Genomic DNA, 12,339 nt, shown 5'->3' on the forward strand with positions numbered 1-12,339 from the left:
TAGGGGTATATTGCCCGGTATTCTCACCATCCACATTTTCTATCCTTCTGAGGGAAACTCGTGATCTCATCAAATGAGCTCAATTCTGTTGCTGGAGAACCAGACTGTGGCATTTTTTTTTTCTGGGATACAGAACCAACAGTGAGAAAAAATAGCAAGAAAAAGGATGAAAAATTGAATGAATATAAGAGAAATGGCATACTACTATATTATGACACTTCAGTAATCCACGTTCCTTTACATTTTTCAGTGGTTCAAATTTCAGCCTAAACTTTATTGAACAGGACCGAAATCTTCCAGAAAAATCAGTATAATAACTCTAATACTACCAAGGCAGTCACGTACCTCTAGAATTTTTGGTTTTCCTTTCAGAATTGCAAGCTTTCTCTCAAATGAGTTACCAACAATCTGTAACAATCCATTCAAAATAGTTTATAAGATGGGTGGCAAATATAATCAAGGCGTGAAATGCCAAATCCCCCTCAAAATCTCTTGTCATGATTTTATATCTATGTAGTACAGCAGCATGTTGAAAGAAAGGAAGGAGGAGGGAGGAAACAATCTTAAATATTCACATTATATACATTTCCAGCAGAAGAGCACAAATATGTGGTGGAATTTGTAAGAAACAGAAAGGGGAAAGGAAAACAAGATCAACGGGAATAGAGCTGAGTATCTAGCAACACTTGAACAACAGAGTAGGGTCATTTAAACTAATGATTTATTTGCCATCGTAGGATATAAAAAATTGAATTATATATGTGACATTTTCATCAAAAGTTTCCATGTCCTGAGTCAAATTTCAAACTTCCTCTTTTACAGTATATCCAATTCTTTGAATAAAGTTGTACATAATAAATGTAAAATTTTATCTACTTGCCAGAATATAAATTATCTAAGTTTAAAAAACAGGCATGCAGAAGAAAGCATTGTGTACATAAAAGAATAAATGAAAATGAAAACAGAAAACTACATTTATAGGTAAATCAACATCGGTATATATACCAAAAAATTCTTGCAGAGTTCGGCAATCAATCTGTATTTGTATACATTTGCTCACTAGTGTAATGGAAAAAAGCTTTTACTACTATCAGTTTATTTTCGTTTTTATTTTAAATGAAAAAAGCTCACTTGGTAACTTGAACTAAAAATGTTTATTACTTGCTGAGCAGGATTATCCTGTCGCTGGTAAGCAAATTTATATTTACTAAAGAAAGATCACAAACTGAAGAATGGTATTAATAGTAATAATTACTAAACTAATATAAGCTCGTAATAAAAAAAAAAGTAAAAATAAACTAATATAATAAGCAACGGTGAAGCGTTAACATGAATGACCACGTGCATCTGCAATGCATTCTTCAACCTACCTTTTACGGTTCAGCATTAGCACTTGCCCATTCTCTACTTAATTATTCTATTCCCAGTGTGCAAGTTCGCATATAATTTTAACTCACAATCACAAATAGGTTGCATCTACTGTGTTTTCCATATCCTATAATCATATTTGTGACCTACCATTGTCACGCAGATGCAAGCATGAAATAAAAATATAGGAAAAAGAATACTGAAAAACTTTTAATATATTGCAGGTCTGGTAATAATTATTAGAGGGACACTACTGAAGTTTTGGCTACAAATTTTAAATAATGGGAAATATTTAGAGTAATCACAAAGAAAGTGATAATGTATAATTTCCTTGAGATGGATTAGTCGTTTAAAAAATCATGGAAAGATATTAACCTTGAAGCTGCATAAAAGAAATGTGATTTGATATGAACAAGTATGCCATGTCTAAAATTGCCAACATTTTTTTTTTCAGAAAGGAAATAAACTTGGTAGAATTTGATTTTATTCACTTACTTTAATTGTTTTGTTCAAGCATGTTATAATAATGTGTGTTGAGCAGTGGGAAACAGAAGATAGTGTTTTACCAGGAAAGTCTACCGTTACCCACTTTGTCTTTTAGAAATCTGACATGCTTTTATCTTTTTTTCTGAAACTCCACATTCTCCACCATAAACTTAAAAAGCTTGTGAAAGTTAACCCCACAACCACAAGTTTGAAATCTCATTTCATTATATATCCCCACACCCCACTTTCATAACCATCATTTTTCATGCAACAATCACTCCTATTAGCCCATTATATTCCAAGAGTTTCACTTTATGCTGAAATATATAATTAAGAAGGTTAAAAATCTATCTATTTTCGGCTCATTGATGAGTTCACTCTTGCTTCAAGTTGATATCATTGTCTCCTGATCTGGACTCAACTGTTTTGTTGTGCTATCTGAGAAGAAAGCTAAGAGTGCTATGAATCCTCAAGCACACATACAAATATAGTCATGTAAGTTACCTTAGCCAGCTTAAGGAGAAACACATAAAAATTTCAAAATCTCAATAGTTTTTCTGCCTTGAAGTCTTCTTCACTATCATTGAGGATAGAGTTTGGCATCAATCATCATCATATTTTCAACAAAAGAAGGAAGAATGGGAGATCAGCAAAAGCTCAGTGCTTTCCTCTTTCACGTAAGTATTGTTTTTGTCATGTTTCTCCTAGTTAGCGCCTCTCAAGAACACAAGAAAGCTAAAGGCGGACATTCAAGCAAAAAAGACCATAACATGAAGGTATTCCATTCTTGTATTGTATTGTTTCTAAATTTTTATCAATTAAGTTGGTATCGTCATTTTGTTTATTCTTCTCCTTGTCTACATTTTGTTTGTGAAGCTACCTTTTTTTTGTGGTTGTTTTATGTATGAAGATGAGTTCTAGACTTCAGTTCGAAATCACATTACATGGGTTTCTCTTGTGGGCTTCAATGGCGTTCTTGATGCCTGTTGGTATACTAGTCATTAGACTGTCCAACAGAGATGAGAATCGAAGAAGACTTAGAATTATATTCTATGTTCATGCAGTTTTGCAGGAAAGTTATCTAAACCTAAAACCTCTGTTACATTATAATTATAATTTTAAATTATAGATCCAAATGAATAGAGAATAGCAAGATTCCAATTTTACAATTAATTTATTTGTCCTAAAGCTTGTTAGTCCCTACATAAGGTCAAGCGAGGGTATTGCTTGCATCTTTGTTTATTGAAAAGGACAATAATGAATGCTTTGAAGACAAGAAATGAGCTTTAAGAAATAATCGTCTTGGTTATTGGAAGTTCCAAACTTTCTTTGTCTCATTTTTTATTAGAGCATGTGAAAAGAACCACGCAATTGTGCTGTTGTCTGTATCATTAACTAAGTTTTAGCTCAAGTTAGAAAAAGGCAAAGTGAATGTAGCTCTACTATTTGCAAAAGCAACTAGTTTTTCTTAATTTTTTTTAAAAGAAGCTTTATTGCATTGATCCGCTTGCCTTTTAATTAATAATATGCACTTTTTGTATTTCTGTTCAACAGAAGCTTGCCGTACTTCTTGCCACTGCAGGAGCAATCATGTCCATAAAAAATTTCAACAACTCCTTCAACAATAATCATCAAAGATTAGGGGTAGCATTATATGGTATTATCTGGCTGCAAGTTCTAGTTGGTATTTTTCGACCACAAAGGTGAACCAATGAATTTCCTTCTGTAGAGAAAATCCATGCAATCCATTATATTAGGCCAATTAGCCATAGCTAAAATACCAAACTTAGACAATACAATCACACTTTTCTTAACTTTTAAATTTATTTTTCATGTTCTATGTTCATATGTTCTAGAAAGCCACCTTTAGTAACTGCTACAATTTTTTGTATGCAAAGCATGATGATTAGAACTATTTTCTTGTTCTTCACAGGGGATCCAAAAGAAGAAGTCTGTGGTTCTTTGCACACTGGATAATGGGAACTGCAGTGTCATTACTGGGTGTGCTGAATGTATTTATTGGCTTACAAGCCTACCAAGAAAAAACATCCAAAAGCATAACAACTTGGAATATACTTTTCACTGTTCAGATATCTTTGATTGTGATCTTCTACCTTCTTCAAGAAAAATGGGTCTACATAAAAAACCAAGGAGTGATTTGGGACAACTAACTACTGATTCCTACTTATCAAGAAAAAAGCTAGTTCAGAGGACAAGAATACAGGCACGAAGGCCGAGTCTTGCTGAGAAAGATTAACCAATGCAATGCCTTGCCATGGATGCAAGTATTTGAAACACTGATGGACCTGAATTTCTTTCCCTGAGATAAAATATGTTTGTGTTGGTTTCTTTTTTCATAGAAGGTACAGTCATTGAAAACTTTGTAATATCTTCCCGCGAGACACATTTTTTGTTGTATTCTTATTTTTTTTTTCATACCTTGAAATGTGGATGCTGGAATACTTCATGGAAATAGATCAACATCTTATCCATGATGTTTTTCTCAATGTTTGAGGACATTGTCTGTCAGTGTTTATAAGCTTTTCAAAAAAAAAAAAAATTGCTAACCAAAGGGGAAAGACAGACACTCTATCCCTAAAACAGGAGAAAACAAATAATAAGGCAAGAAATTCTATTAATATCACATTGATATATCACTTAAGTATGGCTAACTATAGTATTTCAAGGAAAAAGCTGTACATAGCCGGTTAATATAGCTATTCCTAGAATTATAAAAGGTGGAAGAATCACAAATGCTCCAATGGTTGCAAAGAAAACAGAATCATTCCTTTGAGACACTTCATTGAGGTAAGTTTGTCTCCTGATATTTCTCTTTTGTGAAATGGTCAAGAACTTCGCACTCACTTTCTTCAAGTTTTTACCTAGGGGTATGGTGAAATCATCATCCCTTTCTCCAAACAACTGCACGAGCTGCTCTCGGATTGTAAGTTTGCGAGAGCTTCCATCACTTTCATAACCTATAAACCAGAAATGTTCAATCTTTGTAATCCTTTTCCCAATATTAAAGAAAAAAAGAACAAGCAAAAACAAGAAAGAGGTTATAAACAGATATGGCTATAAAATTTCTATTCTTTCACATAACTCATGAGACAAACATCCATATCAAGAGTGATTTATAACACAGAGATAAAAGTCATGGGAGAATTTCAAAAGTTAGACAATGCAAGATGGGGAGAAATAGGCATATGATCATACCAAAAATATGGACTTTACTCTTCTAAAATGAGAAATTATATAAGGGTGCATTCACAATCTATGAAGCACGGACACTCCAGTCCCTTGTCGTGTCCGGTGTCCGACACGCATCCGTGTCAGTGTCCGACACCGACACGACACCCGTATTACGTTCTATATTTTAGACATTACAGGTGTCCACGTGTCCGTGTCCGTGTTGGTGTTTCATAGTTCACAATTGATTTGAGTCAAAATAACTTGTAAACATGAGCCACTCCAAACTAAGGATAAATACATCCTTACTTTCCCACTTCACATTTTTTCTCACCTTAGAGGAGTCGAATTTTTAGTCAATTTTCAAACTTTCATGCTAGCTATTTTCCACCCATACAACTACTACTGCTAAACACATTATCTTGGAGAAACAAATCATATTCCAACGTTATTGTTTCTACTCTAAATTTGTATACTGTGCGGTATAAGAGGGAAGGATAAGGTAACATCAAAGGCAAGCTCTTTCATAGTATCATTGGTATTTTAATGATGTGGCAGCAATATAATCACTTTGTAACTTGTGATTTCGAAGGCACTACTCTTGCTTTCAATTTTTTCCTTCAAGATTCTTTTTTTCATTAATAATATTAGAACAAGTACATTCTCCAGTGTATATCTTCGGCATATTTCATTTAAACTAACAAGTTAACAACAAAAACAGAGGAGGAGTTTTTAACAGTGATAAAATTGCACTACAAGGACAGAAGACAACTAATATGTCTCCCCTACACATATCATTGATTTAAAGAAATGTTACGTACCACTATTAGGTGAGCTTGTAGATGTAAGTTGCTCCAAAAGATCCAGCTGTGCACGAGAAGAAGATAAAGATCCTAACAGCAAAGGTTCCCAGAAGCCAAGTCAGACATGAACGAGAACTTCATATTGTAAAATTTGTAAGTATTTTATAGAAATTTAAACTGGCGAGATAAAAAAGAAAATTACAAGAAAGTTTGAAACAGTGAAGAAATTAAACACATAATTTTCCTGCAAATATTTCAAACTTAATAAAAGTTCTGATTCATTTTTTCCGCTTGTAACCACTTGGATGCAACAAATATTAAAATATAACTGACATAATTTCTAACTTTTCTAAATATTTGTGGACTGCCAATCATCAAAGAAAGAATATTTTTGTTTTTAATATATAAAAACCAACAACTAATATAGAAATTCATGGTTATCCCCATAAGGCCATATTTGAATTTAGTAATAATAAAAAGTATTAAAAAAAGAGTGGGTAGGAAATGTTGTTAGCATATATAACATTACCAGCAGAAGCATCATCTTTCTGTGTAACTCCAGTGTCAGTCCCATGTGTTTGAGCACATGTTGTGAGCAAAGAGGAAAAAGGATGATAGAATTTGATGAGGTTGTTGTGTTTATGAGTCAGAAAGGAAGGCTTAGAGTGAAGAGAAGCAGTGCTACTGAGATTGATGGCCATACAGTGAGGATTTTTAGAGTTAGTTGCTAATGCCATTCATTTTGGTTTTAGCTTTAATTTCCATTCTCAGGTCGGTATTTTAATTGGCCAAAGGCAGCACCTCTCTGCCACAAATATTATTTGTGGAGGATTCTAGTTCTATGTAGGACCACAAAAAAATCCCCACCGTTCAAAAATATTTTTCTTTAACTAAATAAAGACATAATGTTAATTAAGTTACTAGAGTCTTTGTAATGGCTAGCGAATCCTAAAGAGCCCACTACGAGAGTCTTCGTCTTATGGAATTATTATTATTTAGTCACTTATGTTTATTTTATATTTTATAAGATATAACATAGTCATTTTATGTATATTTATATTTTTTTTTACTAATTTATTGCTTAATATGCTGTGCGCGGTTAATATATATATATATATTTTGGATAAACCAAAGATATGTATTAATAGGTTACCAGAAGTACCGAATGTTACAATGAAAAAAAATCATAATTATTACTAATTGAAGTACAATTTAATCATAATTAAGTTAGTAAATTTTGTATATAAAAAAATGTTAGTAAATTTTGAATCATACATTCTCCATTTTTTTTATAACGTCAAATGTATTTTTTTTATTGGATCATTCTTGTAAAATTTAATATATCTTTTTGAAAGTGATTTATTTAAGAAGTAATTAAATTGACTTTATAAAATAATTTAACATTGAAGATTGTGCTTACTGCTTAAAAAGTGATTGATTTACTTTTATATGGTCAATTTAATTATTCTTGCAGTCATTTTTATAAGATCCAAGTTAAAAAAGTTAAGTTTGATTTTTTTTCTTCATAAAAACCAATATAAAATATCTATTTTATTAAATTTTATAAATATATTTACGACGAAAGAGATTAAACGAATTAAAACTCAACAAAAAAAAAAGATCAAAAGAATTAAAAGTAATGAAAATATTTTTAAAAAAATATGTCCCATTAATGTTAGAATAATTTTGAAAAAATATATATTTAAACCAAATTTAATGATAGTATTAATCACATAAATTAATTTTTTTTAATTTTGATGAATTATTTAATTAATTATATCTTAAAAAAATCAAAGGAGTACTTCTTAAATGAATTACTTTTAAAAACTATATTAGTGTAATTTTTAAGAATACACCAATAATACAAAAAAATGATGTGGAAGAATACAATGTCAGTGTTTCTTTTGAAGAGCATAAGTTCCAATTCCAGTGAAATAAAACAGCAGCATGTATTCTCTGTCAATTAGTTCCAATTCCAACCGTAAGTACTAAATACCGTATTTTAATTTAGAAAAGAAACAAAAAAGGTACGCGTAAAGTGCATTGAAATGAAAACTGATCGTTGATTGCCCTAGTTGGCACCTTTCCGTAAGAAGCACAAGTTCTCTCTTTTTCTTTCCACCGTCACCACTCACCATGCAATGCAAATAACCCAATTAAGAAACCAACCAACCAACGAGGCTTGTTCTGTTGTGTTGTTTGCTTAGTACGTTAATGGCAAACCAGGTGGTTCCTCGTGAATCTCACCCTTATGCCTTTCATGTCTCTGGCCCTCGCAAGTTCACTTCCCTTAATTGGAGGGACCTTATCATTTCCAGTTGGTCAGTACCCATTTCAATTCTCACTTCAATTTGGTCTTTCTTTCACTCTTGCAATGTTAGAACAAATGGGTTGGGGGTGTAAAGTTGTAAACTTTACCAAATGGGTTTACAAAGTTTATGAATTTACTGTTTGTGATTGAAGCAGCCATCATGAAATGGAAAAAGATAGCAAAATTTATCAAACTGGGTTTCATGTATCGTAATAAATAAGAGATGGGTTGTTTGGATTTTCGAGATTAAATGATAGAATTAACGGATTCCGAAATCTGCATAGGTCAATGATATGTGTTTGTTTTGGTTGCCTTATATATATGCTTATGATTCTCCTCCTTGCGCTGTCAGTCAGAACAGTTATTTTTTTTTCTTTTTAATTTCCAAGTTACAATTTTGGTAATTCTTGATTCAGTATATTTATCTGTTTATTGTTATCTTCATCATCATACCCAATAAAAAGTTACCTTAATTATTAAGCATTTGTAATAAAATTTTGGGGACTTAATATAGTATTCTCATTATGATTATTTTATACAGGGATTTGGCTTCGATAAAGATTGAACTAGATCACTTGATGACGTTATGAATAAGCTTAATTTGCTGTACCTCGGTTTATTCTAGGCTTATTTTAGAGAAATAAGAGCTTATTTTATCAGTTTTCTGAAAGAGACTTTAAAAAATAATAATAATAACTACTTCTCATAGATATAATATTTCATTCCCAAACCAAACATGTACACAACAGGACAAAGAAAGGAAAGCATTTACAGATTTGCATAGTGGATATTTTTTAAAATTAAAATAACTTCTACTGCTTGGATTGCCTTACTGGGTGTTTTGGACCGCAGGAAAAAATGTGTATCAATCCATACTGTAGCTCTGCATTAACGTGATTCCTGATGCAGTTCAAAACACACCTTAGAAGCCTTTTCTTTTTCACTTTTGAATCTGTTCCATGTCATCTTAAATTTGGATCTATACCATGGATCTTTCATTGTATGGATTTTGTTCTTGGCATTAACTTTAGCAAGAGCCATTTATCCTTCATCTGTCAAATCTGATGGAAAGGAAACCCATAGTTTTATTTTCGTTCGCATTTTTTTATTACATTACATGTATGAATGACGATGTTGTTTTTGTTAATACAGGAAGGATGCAAATTATAAGAGAACTGTCATTGCCTGCTTTATACAGGCAGTATACTTGCTTGAACTTGATAGACAGGAGAAGAGAACACAAGGAAATGCTCTTGCCCCAAATTGGTGGATTCCCTTCAAATACAAGCTTAAACAAACACTAATTGATGAAAGAGATGGATCCATTTTTGGCACAATTCTTGAATGGGATAGATCTGCTGCATTGGCTGACTTAATACCAATTAGACCAAGTGGTGCCCCCAGAGCTGTCTTAGCACTCAGAGGAACATTACTCAAAAGCCCTACAATGCGAAGAGATATCGAAGATGACCTACGTTTTGTTGCTTGGGAAAGCTTGAAGGGCTCTGTGAGGTTTAAAGCAGCTTTGGAGGTACTAAAATCGATTTGTGGTAAATACGGAAGCAACAACGTATGCATTGCAGGGCATTCCTTGGGGGCTGGTTTTGCTCTTCAAGTGGGAAAAGAACTAGCAAAAGAAGGGACTTATGTGGAGGCACATTTGTTTAATCCACCTTCTGTTTCACTAGCCATGAGTCTCAAAACTATTGGAGAAAAGGCTGAGTTTGTGTGGAATAGGCTTAAATCCATGCTTCCTTATAGTGGTGAGGCTCAAATCAGCAATGATGTAGACAAAACTTCTTCAAGTGTAGGATTGAAGAGTAGGATGCCTCAACTATCTGGTTCTGGTTTGAAAGATGCAAGTTTGGGGGTAGCAAAATGGGTTCCTTATTTGTATGTTAACAATGGTGACTATATCTGCTGCTATTACAATGATGGTGCTGGCACAAGCACAAAGGTGAATGTAGGAACTACAAATGGACAAGTTTCAGCAAAGTTGTTTGTTGTCTCTAAGGAGAAACAGAAGTTTCTTGAGGCTCATGGCCTGGAACAATGGTGGTCAAGTGATGCAGAACTTCAGCAGGTTATCCATAGTAGCAATCTCATAAGCAGGCAGCTTCGATCTTTGTACACTGCTGCTCCTTCCCAAGTAAACTTATAAGCAGGTGGTGAAATGTAATTTAAAATAAAATAAAAAAAACAAGATTTGTATTCCTACATGTTTTCACTGAAATTTGATATTTGTAGTGTGTTGTAATTCATACTATTTTATTTTACCACCGAAGCATCTTATTTATCAACTACTAGTAATGAGTAGGTTATAAAAGTTGTCAAAATTGATGAATTGAAAATAATGCGCTATTTTGACCGATGTGTAAATCCGATCCTACACACTAGAGTTAAAGATGGAAATGGACCAGGTCGTCTATTATGGACTTTTAGCCTATACTATTTAAGGTCTGACTTGTTTATTATAAAGATCATACTCGAATTTTTTGAAAAGTCTATTTAAATAAAAAGATCAGGCTTAAGTTAAAAAAAAAGTCTGTCACATTGATCTGTTTGATAAATCAATCTTTTAAAAAAAGAAATAAAATAAAATAAGACAAAATCTAAATAGCTTAGTCTAATTAAAGTGTTTTGGTTATAATTCTTACTTAAATCAATGTGATTAATGAATTTTAATCTTATAATAGAGTATTCTAATTAACTTTAACTTTTCTTTTTGTGCATAAATTAAAAGGGAAATATGTGTTTTTTTTATATTAAATTTAAAAAATACTATACAAATTTTCAAAGTTTAATCATTAAATTTTCTTCATATATAATATTTATTATAAAATAGATTTTTTAATAGGCTTACAAGGCAAGTCAAACTTTTAAATAAGTCAAGTCAATTCTATAACAAAAGCCTATGCGGCATTGCTACGTGCACTCAGAAAAATTACTGATACACCCAATAATTGCATGATTTTTCCATTTTATCCTTCCGTAAAAGGGATACAGATGGATTAATTCGTATGAGAATTAATTTATTAATAAATTAAAAAAAACATATGAATTAATTAATCATATGAGTTATATTAAAATTAATTATCACAAAATTTATTATTTAAATTTACATCCTCATCTTGTGTTAGGTATATGAGCAATTTCACTGGTGCGCAACACAATTACCTTATCATTATTATCATCGCAAAACACACAAACAAAATAAATATGTATACGATGTTGATAGATAGGTAGACACATTTATTTTATTGATTCAAGGATTTAATGAGCCATGGGCAGGATTTATGTAATTAGCCTTGTCTGCTGCAATTTGAGATAGTATTTGGATAGGGGTTTAATGTTGAGATATTAATTCTCTCTGCATAGTTTTTGTATTTTGTTATGTGAGAATAATTTTTGTAGACACTAGACAGTCTTTTAATTTTTTGTTGATACGGATTTAATTAATTTAACACTTATTATGTGGTGAATATTGCAAGACTTTTTTTTAATATTGAAAAATAGTCAAAATTAATTACTGAATATCTCTTTATGAAAAAATTGATTAATTATTTTTGGTACATAAACAAATTTGATTAATTTAACTCACCATAAATTTTTTCATGGTGTAAATTAAATTTTAAAAAGTTAAAAACGGTTTTTTATCAATATATGATGAAGGAATATTTATAAAATAGAAGAATTAAGAATTTAGTTTTTGTAAGACAGTTTTGTTATCGTTATTAGTTTGTTTTATCATCTGTAGTTTGTTTTATCATCTTTAGGCATATTCAAGCATTGCGCTAGGTTTTGGGAAACTACCAACTAACCTAACAAGACTACCTAACTGAATCAATGTGAAGACAACGTTGCTTCCATGGGCCAAACTGAATCAATGTTCTAGTCAAAGTCAAGACTGTACTTGGGCTAAAAGATCTTACAAAAACCATGAAACAACCACACATTTTATGATGCAGTTATAAACTTTGTTAGTGAAGCATTTTTCTACTATGAAATAGAAAATAATTATGTATTTTTTTCTATAAAATTATTGTAAATAGGAAATCATAAATGGCGTTTTGATAATATTGGAGTACACGCACACACAATTGTCTTTTTCTCATTTATGAGATTAGTTTTATGCTATTAGCTAGTTAGTAGATCAAACAATTAGTTGTATGTTTAACTATC

General features: G+C 31.7%; 3 protein-coding genes across 3 annotated transcripts; 2 read left to right on the forward strand and 1 right to left on the reverse strand.

Annotated features, from left to right (window-relative positions):
- The first annotated feature begins 2,111 nt into the window (after window positions 1-2,111).
- LOC114401709 (cytochrome b561 domain-containing protein At4g18260-like) lies at window positions 2,112-4,151 on the forward strand. Its single transcript, XM_028364287.1, has 4 exons — window positions 2,112-2,630; window positions 2,765-2,926; window positions 3,409-3,557; window positions 3,788-4,151. Exons 1-4 carry the CDS (start codon window positions 2,493-2,495, stop codon window positions 4,023-4,025), a joined length of 687 nt encoding a protein of 228 aa, XP_028220088.1. The 5' UTR covers window positions 2,112-2,492; the 3' UTR covers window positions 4,026-4,151.
- Window positions 4,152-4,317: 166 nt separating this feature from the next.
- On the reverse strand, window positions 4,318-6,611 carry LOC114401718. Its single transcript, XM_028364299.1, has 3 exons — window positions 6,376-6,611; window positions 5,865-5,936; window positions 4,318-4,832 (listed from the first exon to the last, which is right to left on the reverse strand). Exons 1-3 carry the CDS (start codon window positions 6,581-6,583, stop codon window positions 4,537-4,539), a joined length of 576 nt encoding a protein of 191 aa, XP_028220100.1. The 5' UTR covers window positions 6,584-6,611; the 3' UTR covers window positions 4,318-4,536.
- A 1,267-nt stretch (window positions 6,612-7,878) lies between these two features.
- On the forward strand, window positions 7,879-10,457 carry LOC114401726 (GDSL esterase/lipase At4g10955-like). The gene is made up of 2 exons (XM_028364310.1): window positions 7,879-8,167; window positions 9,310-10,457. Exons 1-2 carry the CDS (start codon window positions 8,061-8,063, stop codon window positions 10,316-10,318), a joined length of 1,116 nt encoding a protein of 371 aa, XP_028220111.1. The 5' UTR covers window positions 7,879-8,060; the 3' UTR covers window positions 10,319-10,457.
- Window positions 10,458-12,339: the final 1,882 nt, after the last annotated feature.

The sequence above is a fragment of the Glycine soja genome, chromosome 2, assembly GCF_004193775.1.
Source record: "Glycine soja cultivar W05 chromosome 2, ASM419377v2, whole genome shotgun sequence".
Lineage (NCBI taxonomy): Eukaryota > Viridiplantae > Streptophyta > Magnoliopsida > Fabales > Fabaceae > Glycine > Glycine soja.